This window comes from Cygnus atratus, chromosome 4 (assembly GCF_013377495.2).
Source record: "Cygnus atratus isolate AKBS03 ecotype Queensland, Australia chromosome 4, CAtr_DNAZoo_HiC_assembly, whole genome shotgun sequence".
Lineage (NCBI taxonomy): Eukaryota > Metazoa > Chordata > Aves > Anseriformes > Anatidae > Cygnus > Cygnus atratus.
The window spans coordinates 16667367-16688622 of record NC_066365.1 but is presented as its reverse complement, the minus strand read 5'-3'; the positions used below and the strand labels follow the sequence as shown (position 1 = coordinate 16688622).

Below are 21256 nucleotides of genomic sequence, written 5' to 3'. Positions count from 1 at the left end.
GCTTCTCACTGTGTGTATAAAGAAGAAAAGAATTAAGACACATACCTTAGTATAATGCTCTAGGGGAAAAAAAAAAAAGCACCACCACCAAAACAAATAAAATGTTACAGAAGACTTTTTAAACAAAGTTTTATTTATAAAGTTTGATCTATCCCTATGAGAAAATGAAGCTGTGAACAAACACCAAGCACTGCCTGTGTATTACAAAACCTGTAACTCACAGGGAAGCTTATTTATGACTTCAGATGTGTGATTTTTCCACTGCTCTGCTGCCATTAATACAATTAAGAGCCTTTCCCTCTGTCCGTAAGAGACACTGCATCGTGATCCAGTCCATTCAAGAAAGAGTCTGAAGCAGCAGTATCTTCTCGTTAATGCAGAACCTATGCAAGACCACCATGAGATTTTCCCCACAGCGTGAGACCTGGCGCTCCATGGCCAGGCGGAAATCTTCTTTCACTCCTTTAGTTATACCTCGGGTAACTGTGTGATGCCTTAAGCCACGAAGGAAAGAGAGAGACAAAATCAAATGAGGGTTATTTGGTGCAGTACAGAAATCTAAGGAGTGCTGCGTGTCACTATTTATCTACTGTCCACACCTGAGTTTATATAAGGTGAGCTGAAGTGCGTGTGCTATGCTATTTTTTAAAAATCGAGTATTTAATAGTTTACGAGTCTTTTACAAGATAGAAATTTCATCAATGTCTTTGCTCTCAATGCTTTGGTTATAGTGGCTGTTGGGGATGGAAGGGGGGAGAGCTGCAGTTCTGTCTAACAGGAAAACCTGCTCTGTTAACCCAGTGTTCTCCCTGAGTGGGGATGGGAATTTCTTTTTTTTTCCCCTCTATCCTTACAGCCCAGGCCCCTTCCTCCCTGTCAACAGTTCTATAGTTGGGGTTGGAAAAAAAAAAAAAAGGCTGAACCTGCTTTCTCTAAAGCAAGGGGAGATACAGCTGCCACCATAAAGAGCAGAGAGCATCTTGTACCAGTAAGAGAGTGCAGGAAGGAGCTGTATAATCCTATGGGCACTGATCGCTCTGAGTAACACGAGGCACAGTGAACACTTGGCAGGCCAACACAAAGCACAAAATTAAGCCAGGCTGTGAGTGTGCATCAGTAGAAGCCAGCTCCTACAGGGATACGAGACGCCAGGCAGAGTGCATTTATTCTGAGCAGAAGTTCAGGACTTGTTTTCAGACAGAACAAAGGTCCTGCTACTGAGCAAGCTAAAGCAGTGATGGCTGGTGAAACTCAGGATATTCCCTGTTAAAGGCCTTTCTTATTAAAAGTTCTTTGTCCTCATGCTGGCCTGCAGCACTCGATAGCTAAAGTTTTGGCTGTAGAGCAATGTTCTGCAGTGCCAAAGCACTAAGCTTTACTTGCACTGGTCCAGAACTCAGTACATCAAGACCAAGACTTTGTAATATCTACCTGCAAGCCATACTTGGGATGGGAGGCAAAGGGTATGAAATAAAAGCCTTAGCACTACTAAAGGGGCAGCATACGTTAAATGAGAGAGAAAAAGTATAAATGTTAACTCTGAGAGAAGGCCTGAGCCAGCGATGAGAAACAAAGAGCTGGGCGAAACCCAACACGCACAGTGGAAGAAAGAAAGAAAATAAAGGTTGAAAGCATCTATGCCAATCCAGAGATGCTGGAAATGAAGAAGGGCAAAATATAGGAATTGCCCTCATCAAAAATACCACCCCACCTTTATTTAAATCAGCAATTCCAGCATTTGAGAGGAAGCTTCTCAAAGTGGAATTCTGATCCCAGTCACTCCCCTTCTGCCTAAACAGCAGAGACCTCTGCAACATGTGGAAAAGGCAAAGAGGCTACTGAAGAGACTAGAGCTAGGGTGGGCAAAGTAAAATTGCACTAAAAATACTCCAGCACACTCAGAATTTATGGGATAAACCATTTTCCATCTTCACTGCCTTAAACAGTGCTGGCCCTTGAGCGCTAGGGTCAGCTGCAGCCTAGGGGACAACATGCAACCCACAGCTACCGAGCAAGCCAGCAGCACTCCTGAAGATGCCTGTCATTATCAGCTGGGCAACAGAATATGTTTCAGAACAACTTAAATGACGAAAAGTAACTACAAATGGATCCAGAAACTAATATCTTGAAAAGTTACAGGTGTGTAACTCTTTCTAACATCTTTAAAAGAAAGGGTTATTATGCATTTGGTACTATGTGACTGAACCTCAGCATCATTTGGGGGGAAACTTCTACATTTTGGTTTAAGTTCAACAGTGATTATTAAAATTGGAAGGACACGGATACTGGCAATTTATGGGAAAAATAAAAAGAAATGTTATAATAGAACAACATGGTTTGCCAGGCAATGTAGGCACAAATGGAGAAAAGAAAAAAAAAAAGGTACATATTGAGTAACAAATTGCTGAAAACCATGGGCAGTAAAACATGTTGACAAAACACAGCACACTATGAGCGGGGTTTTTCCACTTGGTACCTGTCGGCAGTCTGTATGCTGGGCTGTAGCACAGGTATGAATTCCTGTTGCAGTAACCCCATGGGAGGGCTAGAAGTCCTTTAAAAAACAGCAAATAGCAGCATTCAAACACCCACACGCCAACTCACCCTTCGGTGCAAAACAACTCCAAAAAAAAAAAAGGGGCGAGAGGGAACGAGGGTGAGACCACAGAGCGGTACGACCGCCGGGCAGCCGCAGGGGCGCAGGACCCAAACAGCATCAAACATGCACACATCCCCAGGTTCACCGTGAGGCTGCTCTGCAAACGTGGTCTGAACACACGCTCGTAATTTTTGGACGGTTACACCGGGAGAAAGGGCAGCGGTAGGTGCAGAAACCTCTTCACCGTTGCGTTACGAGGCCAACCAGGAAAGGTTTCACCAGCAGCGCAGGGCAGACGCCGCGGCCTCCCCGCGCGGCCAGCGAGCGCGTCAGCCAGCAGGGAGGGCCCGGCGGTAAGGGATTTGCTCCTGAGCTCAAGCCACGTGCATGCACAGCAGGTATCAGCCACGTTGAGTGCACGACAGTGTTTGCTACAGGTTGCGTAAGTATCTTTTCGCTAGCCCACAAACGGCCTTGTTCACTCTTCCAAATTCCAACCGCACACGGAAGAGGCTGCTGGAGGATGTCACGGTGTCAGAGCAGAAAAGCCTGCTTAGAGCAACCTCCCACTGCCAAGAGGAATGTTTGAGGTAACATTTGCAACCAGGGCTGCAGGAACCAGCCACCAAAAAGTGTCTCGGCTAAAAAGCATTTGTCTTCTCTGTGAAGTAAGCTCCTCATCTCTGTGTGCTACCTATAGCACGGGATAATAACCTCACGCTTCCAACCTACAGCAAATCCAATGCCCCACATAAGGAGGAATGAGAAATCTGGGATACAGAGAACAGGTCTAGTTCCTTACCCCAAGTTTCTCAAAACATAACCTCAGTGTTATTTAGGTACCCAAATGCTATGTAACTCGCTCCCATGGATGCTAAGGAGGAGCTGAGAAGCAAACTTACACTTATGTACCTGTAATACTGAGTTAGGTGCCTACCTTCAGATTTACAAGTGGGCATTTTGATTAGTATCTGTAATTTTTTAAATGAATACGGATGGAGAGCCATGCTAAAAAAAAAAATACAACCTCAGAGAAGGGACATTTTAGTAGTACATAAATGCTCTGCAGTACAGATAAAATAACCTGAAGTAAAATATTCACAAGAATTATTCAATTATACGAGATACTTTTTCAAGAGCTCTTGGCATGACTGAGTCCAATATTTGCAAAAATGGACATGGGGAATAGAAAATGAAAAGGAGCAGCAACATGGTGTTGGTCCCAGGTGGCAGATGTTTGCAGAAGGAATTCTGCACAACTGAGTCTTCATTACCATTTGCAAGATCTACCATCAGAGGTAAACAAACCCAAGTGCACAATCAGAATAAAAATTACATTTTTAAGATGATTTGTTTTGCTTCAAACCAACTGAGGTTTTTTCCTCTACACCCAAGGAAAGATGAGATAGGAATGTAAGTAGAGGCAGAAAATTCATCAGCTTTCACATCAAGTTTATGCAGCGTTTGGGAGACTAAGATTAGTCCAGCTACACTAAAACTATCAAAAATAGGAGCATGATTTCAATCAGTCGTTTCTTGCATGCTGTTCTTTTCGCCTTTAATCTCACTAGCTAATGCTGCCACCACTACCAAGTGTAATCAGTAAAACCATGAAACACGGCTTGTCTAGAAGGGAGTTTAAAGGCAAAAAACAGCTGAATTCAGAGCTCATTGGACACATCTTTCTGACAGTGCAAACGAGCTGGCTATATCACCAGATAAAAACAAAACTGTGGACCTTCATATTCTCACCACAGATACAAGCAAAGGGAAACCTTACAAGCTGCATATATATTTTGCAGGACCCAGCTATAAGTCAAGGCTTCCAAGATCTAACTTCAGCTTTTTAAAGCCACATTGCAGTTTGCTTTCCTAGGTTCAGAAAAAGGAGTGTTGCTCCCTATAAAGTATAAGGTACTGAGGAAAAGTCTTGGTAGAAGAACGTGGAATTCACCCAGGAAGAAAACTTCCTACAAGTGCATCATGATACAAAAACCTGTCCTTATAAACAAACATACAATACCTGTAACATATTTCCTGTTAATTATGACACAGGACTGCTATACACATTTATTCTGATGAAAGATCAAGCAAAGGAGTGATTGCTTTGTCTTTGGGCTGCGTGGCAAAAATCACAAGAGTTTTTCTGTCCGTGACCGAACAGGATCCAAGCTGCCTCTGATGATTACTAGGAAGATGATGCAGCAGCTCCAACAACCAGAACTGTTGATAGTTTTGAAAGGCAAAAGCCAGCCTGCAAACCATTTAAAGGCAGCTCCTTAATGTCCCAGGAACAGGACAGTGCTGATGCACTTTACCTAAAACTCCAGCTGGGGGAAGCAGTGAGCTGCTGAGGTTGACACTGTTCTTGACACCACCTCTGTGCCCTAAAAAATGTCTAAAAAATATTTGGGGTACCGGGGGAGCAGACATCACCTACTATCAGTGAACTGCGCCCTGAACACCGTCTCCCATCAGCTTGCTGATGAAGTGCTTCCTCTCCTACAGATCTCAGCCACGTAAAAGACACTCTACTCTCTTCCAGCTGGACGGGGTATTTGGCCATTTGGGTGTTAACAAGCACAAAGAAACGGACCTCTCTTCTCCAAGCATTTCCATGACTCGGGAAACACAACACTAGTCAACAGGAGGTCTAAAAGAGATTGCTGTCTTGCTAGACACACTGCTCGCCACCCACTTTCTCACTCGTGAGGTCAGAACACTAAGCAAATGGAAGTAAAAGAGGTGACGCAGTGAAATAGCACTAAACTATTACAACTAACTAGAGACAGCAGCTAAAAAGTTACGAGGTGTGGTCTGCTGCAGTAAATGCTCTTGCTGACACAGACTACCACTTAACATCATACGTATTGCAGCATACCCTGATTTTTGTTTCCATACAGTTGGTTAAATACAAAAAGTATTTAATACAAATTTAAATACAAAAGTGAAATACAGCAAGGGTAAAAGTTTGAAAATCAAGAGCTTAAAAGAGAAGGTTCTCTGTCACATAATTAAACATTTGAATTTCTTTTTCTTTACTTTAAGTAGACCTAGTTCCTGATTTTCGTGTCGGTTACCTAGAACTGTAGAAAATCTATTTACCAGTCCAATATTTGGATGGTTATCTAATATAAGGCTCCCACTTTTGAAAACTTTAGCCCACTTCTAGTTAGAAAATGAATGGCCAGAATACACTGACCCTAACTGGAATTTTGACAAATTTTCCGTCTCCCTCACGTAAACCAAAGTACCACAAGAACTAATAAACAACCAGGAAATTCCAAAATGTTCTGCCTCTAAACCTTGCAGCAGATACTTGTTCAGTCTTGACTCAAAACTATGATCACCTAAGAAGTTAATCTAAATTATTAATTTTCTTCAGCATCTTGTAATAAGCTGAGCAGAATAAGCCGTTCAGCACGTAGCAAGAGATGACCTGCTAGTTCAGACAGAAAGGTTATTAGAGTTTACCTGGAGAGTAATTTAATCTAAGTTTTTCATCATTCAGTGGTCTTTCATAACTTTGACTGCAACAAATAGTGCTTTCTGGTCGGCACGGCTGTTCAGCAAAATTATTAATAACAGCTTGCACTTATGCCTCGTTATTTAAAGAATTCCTGTAAAGCACAAGTGTCTGGTTGAAACAGCAAACTGGTGATTACTGTGATATGAATCATTCTAAAGCAAATGCAACACTTAAAAACAAAGTTCTGTAAAAGGAATTTAAAGTTGAAGAACCCCACAAAAGGGTTCACAGGTCACTGGGAGAGTCAGAAAAAGAAATTCACCACCTTGTTTGAGCTCCTTAAATTTAAACTCAAAGACATGACAGACTTATTATCCTGAAGATTACATGAAAGCAAAGACAACCTGAACATACTTTTTTTTTTTTTTTTTTTTAAAGAAAATAGTAAACTCTTTTTTTATCCTTACTTGATCAGCATTGCTTGATTTGGCAACAGTTCCAGATGAATTTTCCCTCCTTCCTGTGTTCTTAAATAAGCAAATTCCTCCAACATATCAATATCTGAGGAAAACGTTGAAGATTTGAGTAGGGAAAAAAAGAGAATGTTCTTCCCTTTCCAGCACAGCTGAAGCCACACTACTGAAAGGACAGTCAAAATTAACAGCTACTGAAACATCTCATTCTTAAAAGTGACAAGATCATAGCATGTATCCCTAACACTCCAGAAATTAATGGGAAATGACTTTTTAAGGTGCAAAATACACATCAGGCGATTTGTTTTCATATGTACAGTCAGGCGTAAAGAAAGCTCATGTCATTAAGACCATCTTTCCAAATTTCCTGGTCGATTTTACTTTCTTTTCCAGCACTGCACAATATCAAAGCAGTGCATAGTGAGGCTGGGACTGAAGGAAATGCTCCCATAATGGCACATTACCACCCTTTTTAGTTTTCTATTTTGGTTCTTTACTTAGCTTTTCTTCTTTTTTTTTTTGCACTCTCATTGCAGCCTCCAAATAGGGCTTCAATTTAATTGTCTCAGATAGGAGTTAGACCCTGTGCTTCCTGGGGACTATGGCTAGATGGCTATTCGGGTTAAAATTAAACACTAAGCTGTCCACTGTGTGTGTGCTGATCAAAGCACACCCTAGATATCTGACTATAAAAATCAGATGTGCTTTGCATGAACTTTGACATTACTTGTTATCTCACTCAGCCCAAAATCTTACTCACGGAAAGCATTCAAAAATAGTAATGGCTATTATTCAACTCTTGGAAGCGCAGGTGTCACTTTACCTTTTTTTTGTTACCCACAGCTATGGATGGGCATAGCAAAACAAATAGTATAACGACATATATATCTTACTGAAAAGACTTGCATTAACAGTCTAAGCTGGCGCTGCTTTTCTGAATGAAAGTGCAACTGCAGTGTACTTATGGGTACTCTCAAGTGCCTGAACAGGTGACAGAAGACCTATTTATAGTCCATTATGCACTGCCACCTATTACAAGAGGCTTGCACAGTATGTAAATAAATACGGAATACGATTCATGGAGAAGAGCTGCTGCTGAAACTATCTAACAGCTTTTTCAACACCCCGGCACATAATTTTGGATGTGAAAGACACTCCCGGTTACAGAAAGGATACTTGTGACATAGTTGAAGAAATTCTCATACTGGAAGTTTCCTTGTTGGCAGATTTTGTTGATGGCTTTCAGGAACAAGTTCTCACCCCTTGGCCACTCGTGCTGAAGCAGAACAACTACGTGGCCCAAAGCCATATCATCTCTGCTGTCTGTGAAAGCTCTGAGCTGCAGGGGAAAAAATGACATGGGGAAGATCAGGAAAGATACATTACTCTTTAAAAATATATTGGATTTATCTCACTTACACCTGTGCAAATACAAAACAAGCTCTTTAGAAGCATATTTCATTCCGCCCTAACATATACATTTAAAACAGATTGGAAAATTCCAGGCAAAATACCGAACCCTCTCCAATGACTTATAAGAGAAGTCTGGATACAGACAGTTATATTTTGAGATGAATCGTATCTTCTCTGCCCCAAACCAATGCAAATAGAAGAGTAAAAAAGAGAAAAAATCCTCCTCCTTCCCCCCCCCAAAAAAATTACCTTCCACAAACACATTTAGGTGAGAAGGACTTGAGGCAGAGCCCTTCACACCTAGCTGAACTACTGGGATAAGGCCATGCAGTTTCAGGACCCCAGTTAACATACTAGGTCCTACAGACATGTGAGTTGCAGCCCATAGCTTACCTTGAAACAAGCTAACAGTAGATGAAGGCAGTAAGGCATGATAGCTCTACTGGTACACGGCCAAAGCTTCAGATCAGACCCTGTAACAGAATAGTTTATCACAGACTTCTTTAGCGCTCTTACGATTCTTTATGTTTGGAAGAAGTAAGAATGAGGAAGAACAACTACACAAGTGCCAACAATCTGAGGCAGGGAGGAAAACTTTGAAGGTAAATTACAACTGATTCAAAATGTGCAGTCACATATTAAAAAAATTATTCTTCATTTCTTTTTTTCCTGTGATAGGACTTTGTCATCAAAACACTTTAATGGGTACCAGCAGGAAAACCATTCACAAGTGAAGAACTGCCTTCCTTTTTCACGACACAAAAAGAGAAGAATTATATACATTATATACTCAACCAAAACACAAGAATTAAAATTGACACCGAGTTTAGGGTAGTAGCAGCTCCATACCTTTTCTGAATTTAGACTTTACTTTAGGTTGCTCCTCTTGTACTTTACCTCCTTCTTGTATTGGAAGTAAAATATAGCACATGAGGTCAAGCACTTTTTCACATGTTTGCTATAAAAAGAACAGAGACAAGATAATGCTAGTTAATTACAGTTCTTAAATACAGCTATGTTAATAATGATTCAGGCACTGCAAAAGAAAAAAAAAAGAAAATTCTCTGATAGAGCTTCAGTAGTCTTAATATGCAACTTAGTTTGGCTGAACAAAAAGACATGGCTGTGATATGAATGCCATTAATCTCTGAGTGCCTGAAACCATTTTAATTGTGAAAAATATGTGTGTCAGCATTCTTCACTTCAGGAGTGTTAGATCAATAAAACTACAATCCAATACTGTTTTATCTTGGAAGATTAAGTTTTCAAATTAATTGTTGGAATAGTTTTTAAAAGTTTGTTCTGTCAATGGTAAAAATAGAATAAGAAAATGACAATTTGACAGTATGACAGAAATGTTATAAATTTTAATGCTATTTCCTAGAGACGGCAAGAGGTCTGAAGGGATATATAATCAGATTTCTAATGAAAAAGTAGCAAGCTGGAAGGGAAGAAAAGACTAGTCCAATAGTTCTAGGATGACCTGAGATCCTGAGACCCAGCCATTATTATTAGCATTCACACAGACTCACCTGCACCCTGCACTTCTCTAGTATTAAAAAAAAATAAATAAAAAAATACATATTCCGAAGGAAAAGCAAGCTCACGTGTCAGGCCAGCCCATATTGTTTTGGAGTCTCTTACACTGTCTGCTGATAACTAATTATTTTTTAAGATGATCACAAAATTTTATTTTCCATATACCTTTTCTTGCCTCCGCCACATAAAGCCTAAACCTAAGGACTTTCCCCTCATATTTAAAACTGTTTGTTAACTAACCCAAAATCAAGGATACGCTGATATACCACTGAAACACTTGTAGCTATGGTAAATCATAACCAAACACCCCAAATTATAACCACCAAACAGACTGTGTACGGTAGATGCTACTGGTCAGATTAGACAGGAACTGCAATTATTTTCCCTGTGAAGCATGTTTTTTTCTGTAGACCCTCGCTTATGTTTGATGCCCTGTTGGAAGCAGGATGAGATGGGAAAATTCGAAGGAGGGAGACAAATGGGAACCACAGGGTCAGATGATGAAAGACCAGTGGGTGGAATGCTGTACATACCCGATATTCTCCAAGGGCAAAATGGCACGTTGCTAACTGGATTAGTGCTCTCTGATTTTCTAGTGAGCCTTGTCCTGTAATTTGCTGTGGAGAATGAGAGCCCTGAAGAGCTGCCAAGTGATGGAGGCTGCTAATTGCTTTTTTGTACTGCCCCTTTAAAAGGAAGATAGAAAAAGACAGTATTAGGGTCTTCTGTAGAAGGGGTAGAAAGATTGAGATAAAAATTCCCTTATAAAAAGCTTTCAAATGAATGCTTGGATGGTATCTGCAATGGTAGGATGGGATCTGGAATGAGAACAATCAGCCTAATTTTTAAGGAGAATGATAAATGTTAACTGAGACATTTTAAAAACCTTCTGCTATTTGAAAATTACTCTCTCTCACTGTATTCCAATAGAATGCATTAGGAGATGAATAGACTACACCGTTCTTCCATCACACTATATATATCTACTGGTCAAAAGGCCAATGCCAAGGTCCTCTCCATATGATGAGATTCGCTGGACTCAACAATCAGCTAATTAGGACAGAAATATTTTAAGTAGGGTACCTAGTCTGCGATAAGAATGGTATGATTCCATCCCCCAAAGGGTCCCACTTTAAAGGATAGAATCAGTAGTCACGTAAAGCAGTCATACTGGCTATTCAGAACAGCTGTTCACTAAAAGAGCAACATTATGTCATTTTTATTAGCTTTTGCTTGATTTATTTTTTTTTTTTACCTGGTAGATAATCATGTCTGTAAGAAAGATTCTTAACCAAAGCCAGGTTTCAGTCTTCCACGACAAACAAATTCTAGTGAACTCTGCGTAAGTGATCAGAGAAGGAAAGGGAAAAAATGAAGCACATCACAGCTTTCGGTTAAAAAACAACTATGTAGAAAAAATACAGCTGAATTTAGAAATGAAAACACAAAACAGTAAGAGCGTGAAATCAAAAATAGGATACCCTCTTCCTATGTAATCACAGTTTCATTATATTTTTCTTCATAGTGTCCAATAAAAGCTGCTAAATGACAGTATTTGCCAGCTTTTTAGAAAATAGGTTTGTTTTCCAGATTATCACATCTTACTAGAAAGGGAGAGGCACAATCTAAAACTTATTTTCTTAAGCATGAATTAAAGGAGCAATTAAGAGCACATCCTCATCTAGTATTATCAGCGCTACTACAAGTCAACTGCTCCTTCAGCGAAAGCTGCTTCCACAAGAAGTGTGGGTGAATAACCAAAGAGCAAAACAAAAGTCAGAAACAAAACACTCAGAAATGTCACAACTGGTAAAGCTTCTTATTGGAACCCGGATCAAAAATACTAAGGATACAAAGTAAGCTAAATTTTAGGTATCCCAATGACAGAAATTCTGTTTTAACAATACTAAAATGACAACAATGAAGTGTAAATACATGTAGCCTTGCCTGCAGTTAGCCTTACCTTTGTCAAGTGATTCCAGGGAATAGAGCAGCTCCCAGCTCTCTCTTGCCAATTTAAAGCTCTCTAATACTTCAATAGAATTTGCAAGATCTGCCTTATTTACTGCTATATGGCGACTTCGTGCCTTCCCAGAAGGATCCTCATCATCTGAGCTCTGCTTAACAGTCAATAAAAAACAAAGATTCAATTCTTATTGTATATTTATTTCAAAGGATTCTAAGTCACAGAAGTTCCATTTCACAAAAGCAAACAGTTCCGTACTAGAGATGCCAAGATTCTAGTTTCAGTGTCTTTAAGTGACTTTTCATTATTTCGCTTAGTTCGTTCTAACATTAAAACAATTTGTTTTGCTACCAACTCAGGGGCATAGCATGATAAACAGTATTCCAAAAGAGTTCTTTCTGATAAGCACAGTGTACCATGACCACACTTCAGCCAGATTATCCATTAAAGGACATACACTTTACACTTCAGCACTCTGTTTAAGCCTTCAGCAGCATAATGCAAAGAAAATGTAATTCTTGTGTAAGTGTGGGTACTTCTATCAACAGAGAAATTCCACGAAACAGTGGTCTTCCACTATTAAAGAAACAAATGTATTCACAGTTCCAATAATGAAAAGTCAATTAATTTGGAGGTTTACCTGTAGAAGATCTGACTGCTATAGTTACCATTCTTAGCACTTTCTGCAGTCTCTGCTGGGCTCCTTAAAACTGAAATATTCTTATCAGCACATAAGTGCTACAAAAATCCTTTTATTCTTGCTGGTTTTAGCCAAAAAGTATGTCTGCAATACTGTGGTCAGAAACAGCTATTCCAGGGTAGTGCTAAAAACACATCTATCCCATCTATGCCAAAACCACTGTTGTCTAAATTCCAGCACCAATGCCATTCTTATTCCATACAAAAAGGCCTAAAGGAGTTACCATTGTTTTTTCTCTTCCCTCTGCAAGTTTCCTCTTTTTGTGTATGTGTTTGTTACGATCGATATCTGTATCGCCGTAGACATTGGTCACATCCTCGAGAAGAATCAGTGGGGCTTGGTTTGGAGCATTTGGACCTGGATGTAAAGATAAATTAGACCAAGATGTTCTAAACAGATCTGAAAAGTCTTGTGCCCACACCAAGCTGGTTGTGCTTCCTTCATGAGTATGGATTATAATGTTAGAGAATAACTGAATTGAATTTCAGATTGTAAATTCTATAAGCTTAAGCAATGCTGGTAAAGCTGTTTTTCCTCCAGGCAGCCTCATGGTGAAGGTTACAACGCATTTACCAGACGTCACAAGAGTTTACTTGAGGGCCTTAGGGTATGTATTTGAGCCCTTTTCTTACAAAGGGGTCACAAGATATTCTCAGGCAGCATGTCTTTTCTCATCAAGTATTATTTGCTTTTATATTTTATATTACAACTGCAATTATTCAACAGGTAAACAGAACAAATGGCTCTGAAGTTAACAGCCACAAAGAGCAATATTCTCAAAACATTCTCAGGAGAAGTCAAAGCAATATGCTGGCAGGCTCAAAGAAGCAAGTGTATTTTATAATGAGATTTTCCTAGTATGATCTTTCAGTGTCAGCTTTGTCCCCGCTGACTTCACTCATACAGAAACTCCCATCGTCACTCCCAAAACCTCTACAGAAGCCTCATTTTGAAGCACAGAAGACATCAATTTCTACTTCCACTGGTGTCACAGAACACCCCATGAAATCTGGTACCTGCTATTTCAGATCTTAATTGCTTAGGTTTTATTCTTTATAAAATGGGACACCACCTCCTATTCTCAAACAAGACTGGTATGTGGCCAGTACTGAGAAAGTCTTCCCTCCCAAAATATTTTCTCCGTTTGCACAATTGAATTGTACATAGATGTGCAAAGCTCAGACAAAGAGAAATATAACGGAAGAAGGAAATGCATTCATCTCTTTTCCCATTTTGAAATCTCTGCCTGGCGAGACAGTAACGCCAACAAGTACTTTCAGTACTTGCATTTGTTCTGTTTCTGTGTGCAGGATAAAAGACTAAGGCCTCATTCATAACTGCAAAAAAATAAAACGATTTGAAAGCACAGTATAAGGAGAATCTGTTTCAACTCTTGACATGAAGAACCCATATTAAGCTTTTCCCATCTACTCAAAAAATGACGTGTAAGCCGTCCACTATAACAGAAGTTCACGCAAGAACAAACAACCTGCCATGCTTTAACAGATGATGATTTTATCTCCTTTGACTGACAGGTCCCCTACACAAAGGCTACAACCAAACGAAATCACCTAACCTGCATCATCACGCACTCCACTGTGTTACAATCTAATCTGTGTACACTTAAAACATTATTCAAGTCATTAGGTAGAAAACAGTATCCATGAGAAAACAGATATGGAAGCACCACAACCGGGATGCTGGAAGAGTTTTCACACTAAAATCTCCAGAACTGCCTACCTGCAATACCTGAAAAGAAAGGAGTGGGTTTTTCTTTTACTCATACTGCTTTCAGTGAGTACCAGTTAAGCAAGTGCTTTCCTTTCCAAAGAAACACACTCTTCTCAGTAGCAGGCAAGCATACTGTAGTCTTTATTCCACAATCTTCAATATGAAAACCAAACTAAACCTCACCCCTTACTTGGGCTGCAAACCTTCTCTTACATTACTGAATTAGACACAGCTATACAAAGAGACACGTTATGTTTCTCAGCCCAACTGTGCTCTAGAATCTGGGCTTACAGAGTTTTTAATTGATTTCTAGCACATAGTGTTATAAATAAACCCCTAAAAGCATCAGCCCAAATAGCAGCTCCTGCCAAGCCTGCAGGCAGCCCGAGAGGTGTGAATTGCCTCATTCACTTCTCAAGTCCCCAACAAGGCAGATATGAATTATGTAAGGAAAATGCACTGAAAAGCTTTCTTTCAAGAGGTCTCCTGCAAGCCCACACATGTGACAAGAAACTCACAGATCAAAGTTAAGAGCTACTGGACAGAGTAGGCGACAGCTTTTTTCCCTACCGCTACACTTCCTGCTCCAAAATAGGTAGGATCTTATTCTACATTTCTACAGTGAGCCCTTCAAGACAAGTAGGAAAAACCCTAATGATAGAAACTATACAAAAGCCACCAGATACCATTGCACTTTAACACTAAAGCACAAATGAGTAGGAGACTTCTTGATGTCAGGAAACGATGGAGGGTACCAGAAGATATGCACACAAAGGACTGCACTCTGATATCTCAGTATAATTTATTTATTTTTGGTGGTTTACTCTGAAAACATGAGCTTAACCACACTCAATTGTACAACTTGGAAAGGAAGATTTTTACATGTGCCTTACTTCAGAATCAAGCAGCTAAAACTAACACACAGCTAAAGCATCTCACTATACCACTGTAACATTTCTTTCCTCAGGATCAAAACAATAAAATCCAACTCAATTAATTCCTGTATTTGTTAATTTAAAGTGACTAAGTGTTCTTTGCACACAAGCTGCCATGCTATTTGTCTTCCGAGCTTAGCTATCTACTGACATCGTTCAACTGATTACTACAAAGACAAATTGGAATTCGTGAGTTGCAAATTTCAGAAAGTATTTTTCTATTCATTTTTTGTTAGATTAATTATACATTTCTTGTGTGCTCCACACTCAAAAGTATCTTCACATATTTTGTGGAAGGTCTACAACCTTTTGACTGAAGGAAACTAGGGAAATGACAGCTTCAAAGAATCAAAATCAGAGGAGAAAATAAGACAAACATGATGCTGAAGGATGAGTGGGAATAAACCCTAGCGATGTTATACATAACATCTGGTCTGCTACTTTTCTCTTCACTAGACAACCGCTGCTGGCCAAGGTTGAAACTAATGCTAAATTAGACTGATCTTCATTCCAATCCACTACAGCAGGTGTCATAAACTACTTCTGCTGCTGTCCATAACGACTTTGGAGAATCTTAATGAGAACTCATGTAATTTTATAAGATGATAGTTTTAAAAAGGGTACTGAGAAAAGATCTTTCTGACGTTAGCAATGAAAACATGAAGAACTCTTAAAACATTAGAAACTAACCTTGGAAGAGTGATGGCTGGATGTTGCTGACATATTGAAATGCATTTTTAAAGAACACCAACATCGTAGAATATACTACTTGATTCTTATATTTAGCATGTGCATCACTATCAAAGTTACTGATGTATCTGCAGAGGTCTTTCATCCTATGCAAAATATCACCAAAACTTCTGAGAAAGAAATAGAAATAAAAACAAAATTCAGTATGTTACACAGACTCCAAAACTAAAGGGAAGAATGCACAGTGAATACGAAAAACGTAATGTTTTGGCTCGGGAAACCCCTCAGTTGAAAGTCAGGGAAGGCTGGGAATGCAAACCAGTGAAACTTCACTAAATATTTGCCTTCTTTTAATTTGCTGGAGCATCTAGGAAATGATGCCCCACACTACTGTAGTTCTCGTGCATGACTTTCATCAATCAAGATTTAGTTTAATGACTAACTTGAAAGGACTCTCTGGATCCACGTTTTCACTTTATATTATACAGTCTTGAAAGACAAACTGCACGTTCAAAAGGATTTTCACATGAGGACATCTTATGTAATCAATTTAATGTAAATGAATTAATGAATGAATGTAAATTAACTACACAAAATGTCCTCATGTTAAAATCCTTCTCCAATTCTTACTATTTAAGAATTAAAATCCTCCTCGAGAAAAAATATCTGGAAAAGTACAAACTTCTCACCTTCTTCCTTTATCCATTTGCCATTCACACCTCATTCCCACCACAGACAATATTTTAAATAGCCTCTCCCAAGGATCTGTAATCTGGGATGATTTCTCTGTAAGACCATCTATTATATATTTCTGAGAGCTACGTTTGCTTGGAGACATAATATCAGAGGAATCTTGTGAACCTAGGAAAACAAGCACATTTTTCTCTTCATAAAGAAATCAAACTAACAGATTTATTTTCAGGGAGACATGTAAAAAGGCACCGTTGAGCTTTGAGGGTAACCATTCTTTACTGAGGAGACAAAAAGGGAACAAAAAGCTTTTCTACCTTCTCTGTAAGAGAGATGATAGGCTGAATGAGGAGATCTTGAACATTTTGACCTACCTCTCAGTACATATGTTGTGAGGACTCATCAGCTGAACGATCATGAGGTATTTTTGGTATCAAAGATCTAATGAACATCAAATACTACTATTGATCTTTCTCTAACAGATTGATTACATAGACCTCACTTCAGTAAGGCTAAAATGTATTTTAGGGAAGACTAATTTTGTAAAAATATTCTTACCTTGATACTGGCTTTCTGTCTGTGTAGATCTAGTTACATAGTTAATATAAAATTCTGCTGCTTTATTCAGGTATTTATATAACAAGCTGGCAGGAAGTCGAACATCGGGGTTATTAATTATTAGAGGAAGAACATCACAAACTAAAATAGAAAATAAAAAATCATTCAGGCTTGTGTTGTTGTTTTTTTCTATTATTATTATTATTCTATTTGCCCTAAGTAAGGTTGCTCAGTCAGCAATGTAAACCTCCATCTCTGTCTGGCCATACACCACCGAGGATCACAAAGAACTTTACATGAATGACTGTAATACCTATTTGTGCCATATGGTCAGCCTGGCTTAATGTGGCCAGACATCGTTCTGAATAAAGTGGTTTTCTAATCTTAATATCAAGAGAGAAGTTTATGTAACTGAGAATCTTACTGTCATTACAAGACAGTACAATAAAACAAGAACATTATTATTTTCTTACCAAATAATTTTCTAAAACAATTCACTGGGGATTCTTGGTCTTCAATACTTTCAGCCTCTAATAAAGTTTCTCCAAGGCCTACCTGTATAAGCAGAGGTAAAAATCAAACACTGTACCAGTGTTTTTGAAAACTTTTTGAATTGCAATTCAATGATGTTGAACAATTATTCAGTGGACATTTCAGTAGCAATTAATTACACAGCAATTGCATGTGCTAGTACCTAATTATGAACATAAACTAGCCCTACTTTATTGCAGATGAAAAATAATGCCAGAAGACAGCAAAAAGATCAAAAGAAAAATTGTGCATGTGCCTATCAGTAGACATGCACAGACAGGTGAAAGCGATGGAGCTACCATGCATTACAGCTGCAGCTTGTCACCTGAACTGTGCACTCTGCCTGATGTAAGTATGAGGTAGAACATGTTAGTTTAAGTTAATCTCAGAAATAACAGGTTTTACAGTCATTAAACAATCTTTAAACTATGCTTAAATAAAGTATGAGTCTAGTCATAACCTCAAAGCACTCTGCCCTCAATGAGAATTTACAGACAAAAAGCTGAGCAGTATTTTTCCTTAGACTACAATACGACTCTACGCTATTTTTTTTTTGGCCATTCTTCTTTTTCAAACAGCATGGAATATTCTTCGCATTTACAAAACAAAACAAACGTTTTGTTTGTTTTCTGCCTATTTTTTCCCTGATGGTAACCTCAAAGTGCAACAATCTCAACTATTAGCCACAAATTAGCCATTAACTATGAATTGACATTTCAGCAAAATCTCAAGAAACACAATGACAATGTGCTGAAAGGTTATTATGAGCTACTCTTCTCTTACCCCGTGTTGTACCACAGTCTCTGGGAAGCGTCGCAGAAGTAATAGTAGCATTTCTGCCCTTTCTAATGTGTTAAAACACTGCTCTGTGGCCTTCAGTAGCATTTCACACTGGACTCGACCAGGAAGGGTTTCAAATAATCCTTTTAAAAAAAAAAAAAAAAGAAAGAAAGAAAGAAACTGTGCACTTGCAATGCTTGCATCATAAAGGTGACTGACAAAGAGTAAAAGACTAGTCAATATGACGTCGCTACGCAAAATGAAAAAGATCTCCTTATATTTCAGTTTTCAACATCAGAGTCTGGAAAAAAAAATCTGCTTCTCTAAATGAAGCCCATATGAAACCTGTATTTATTTGGGTGCACAAAACTTGATTTAACGAGTAAGACTACTAATGAGTAGAATGCTGAAAAACAAAAATAGTTGACATTTTAAGATGCTTCTTCAAGAATCCTTCTTTATATTCCTTCCTTACATACCACTTCTAAAATGACCTTGATTTAAAAAGGTACCTTTTTTACTTTAAACTTCTCGAGACATTGAAAAGAAACCAATATATTCTCCCTGTAAATTGTTGCATTTTCTGTGAAAAATAAACACACTCCATGAAAATGCAAATGTTTCCTCAACTAGAATAGCCTGTATGCAAAGAGTTACAGGCTGCTTATCCTTACAGCTTCCGAAGCATACCTTCAAACAGCAGATTATATACAATCTGTCAAGTGTAAACCCTGCTTTCGAAGCTGCCTGTGGTTTCCAGCATTGAACCTCAAGCCCTTGTGGTTACTGTCCATTTTCATAACCCTCATTTTACACATACAAAATCACCCCATTTTAATGATCATTCATTGTTCTCTGGAATCATTTGGACTATGATCCCTCAGTGCCCCTCCACTTCTTCACTATGCAATCACTTTTCTAGTTTACCAGACCATGCTTTACATTCCAGCGCACTTAGTCTGCTCACAACAGACGCAAAGCAATGGGAATCAGCTCCTCATGTCCCTTTGTGTTTTCTAAGCCTATCGCAACGAATAAAGTCTGAAATGATCCAAATAATCTGCAGTCAACAAGCAAAATTTAGAAGACTGACATTTACTTGTCCCACTACCTACGTAACCAGAGGACTGACTTACCTTTAGATTCCTTCAGGATTCTTCCTATTCTCTGAGCAGAATCCTTACCTCTTAAAAACTGTGTCTGCTTGTCCTGCGAGTCATTCCTTAATGCTGATGTAATAACGCTAATCTCCCTCCATACTGCAGGCTGGTCAGGAAAATTCACAAACCTGTAACAAAGTTTGAAGCAAGGAATGCACAGCAATCTCAAAAAACTTCTCTCTGAAAGGATGGGCAAGGGCAAATGGAAAATAAAATTGCACTCTTTACTGCTCATTTTTAACGAGTGAGACATCTTCTGCTTAATTTACCCCAAAACATTCAGTGGATATTTTGGGAAACACTGACATTTTCAGTTATACCTAGCAACAGGATGAGAGGCAATGGGCACAAACTGAAGCACAGGAGGTTCCGGCTGAATATGAGGGGGCACTTCTTTACTGGGAGCGTGACAGAGCACTGGAACAGGCTGCCCAGAGAGGTTGTGGAGTCTCCTCTGGAGATACTCAAAACCCGCCTGGATGCCATCCTGCACAATGTGCTCTAGGTGATCCTGCTTGGCATGGGGGTTGGACTAGGTGATCTTCAGAAGTCCCTTCCAACCTCGGCCATTCTGTAATTCTGTGAAATTTATAGCTTAGGACAGAAGCACAGAAAGAAGTGCAGGAACACGGCACTCTGGTTGCAACGCGAGGCACTTACGTACATGTCATAGAGCAGCCTGCCTGCAGACGCCGTCCTCTCAGCGTTCCTCTCAATGGTGTACATCTCATACTGCAAGAGGGAAGGGCAGGATGTGAGCCTTCCTGAACACATTTATTGATCAGACCAACTCTTCCACTCTAAAAAACCATCCACAGGTGCCCACAAAGAACCCATATGTGAGGAACAGAAACTGTGAGGAAATGATTGCAACGCTGTACAAATCATTAGACCTTACTGCTGTCTACAACTACCTGAAAGGAAGGTGTGGGGAGCTGGGGGTCGGCCTCTTCTCGCAGATAACCAGTGATAGGACTAGAGGGAATGGCCTCAAGTTGCGCCAGGGGAGGTTCAGGTTGGAAATGAGGAGACATTTCCTCTCACAGAGTAGTCAGGCATTGGGACGGGTTGCCCAGGGAGGTGGTGGCATCGCCATCCCTGGGGCTGTTCAAGGAAAAGTTGGACGTGGTGCCTGGGGACATGGTTTAGAGGGTGACAGTGGTGGTAGGAGGGAGGTTGGACCAGATGATCTTGGAGGTCGTTTCCAACCCCAATGATTCTGTGATTCTATGAAATTAAGAGGGGGGTTGAGGCTATCTAATCACACATTATGCGTACACTTCTGTATACACGTACGTACTCTAAAAGCCATAGTATATATGTACTTTGAACTCCATAGGCCAAAAGGGAGCTTCGAACCTTTATTAGAAGCCCCGCCAGGGGGCTGGTGCCTCTCAGAGCCCCCCCCCGCCCGCGGGACCCCCATCACCACGGCGACCGCTCGCCCCGCCCCCTCCCCCATTGGCCGGGAAGCCCGTCAATCACGCAATCCCGGGGGAGGGGGGGACGGGGACGGCGAGGCGCCGCTCCTCCCCGCAGCGCCGGTGCGGCGGCAGCGTTCACCTGGATGTTGAAGTCGGCGGGGTAGAGGCTCCGTGCCGTGATGAGCCAGGCCTTGGCCGCCCACAGGTCCCCCGGCACCAGCTCGCGGGCCCGCTTCACCAGGAACTCGCAGTCCCCCTGCGCCGACATCTTGCGGCCGGCGAGCGGCGCGCATGCGCCCTGCTGCCCGCTCCCCCGCCCCGCCCCGGCTGAGGGGGTGCGCGTCCGCCGCCATCTTGGGAGGTCGCTGAGGGGGTGCGGGAGCGCCCTGTGTGGGGCAGGGAGACGGGTGTTAGCGGGCTGTGTTCGCTGCTACGCTTTGTGTAGTTCAGGGGATAGTTTAGGCTCACAAAGCTTGTGCATTAATAGGGATTTTTTTTTGGGGGGGAGTGTCACTCTTCATCTGCCAGGAGCCAATGTGTTTGCTCTAAAAGTCCATGGCCATAGCAGCACTGCCAATGTGTTGCTCAAAGGTTCCTG

General features: G+C 40.3%; 1 protein-coding gene across 9 annotated transcripts; it reads right to left on the bottom strand.

Moving 5' to 3' along the window:
• Positions 1–113: 113 nt before the first annotated feature.
• INTS10 (integrator complex subunit 10) lies at positions 114–20960 on the bottom strand. Of its 9 annotated transcripts, none has more exons than XM_050710607.1 (17): positions 20798–20960; positions 19899–19966; positions 19211–19362; positions 18078–18217; positions 17237–17318; positions 16764–16904; positions 16205–16376; positions 15516–15685; positions 12383–12516; positions 11457–11613; positions 10749–10831; positions 10027–10179; positions 8804–8912; positions 8348–8427; positions 7718–7880; positions 6536–6629; positions 114–494 (listed from the first exon to the last, which is right to left on the bottom strand). In XM_050710607.1, exons 1-17 carry the CDS (start codon positions 20924–20926, stop codon positions 338–340), a joined length of 2184 nt encoding a protein of 727 aa, XP_050566564.1. In that variant the 5' UTR covers positions 20927–20960; the 3' UTR covers positions 114–337. The 9 variants fall into 9 exon arrangements, with proteins under 9 accessions (XP_050566564.1, XP_050566565.1, XP_035399678.1 ...); XM_050710608.1 differs by having other exon boundaries at positions 11457–11610; XM_035543785.2 differs by having other exon boundaries at positions 19259–19362.
• Positions 20961–21256: the final 296 nt, after the last annotated feature.

Excerpts from the sequence above, each read along its gene's own strand:
- INTS10 (XM_050710607.1), bottom strand. The coding sequence starts at position 20,926 with ATGTCGGCGCAGGGGGACTGCGAGTTCCTGGTGAAGCGGGCCCGCGAG. Across the intron at positions 15,686-16,204 it reads CAAATGGATAAAGGAAGAAG|AAGTTTTGGTGATATTTTGC; the intron begins GTGAGAAGTTTG and ends TTTCTTTCTCAG. Across the intron at positions 11,614-12,382 it reads AGGGAAGAGAAAAAACAATG|CAGAGCTCAGATGATGAGGA; the intron begins GTAACTCCTTTA and ends TTGACTGTTAAG.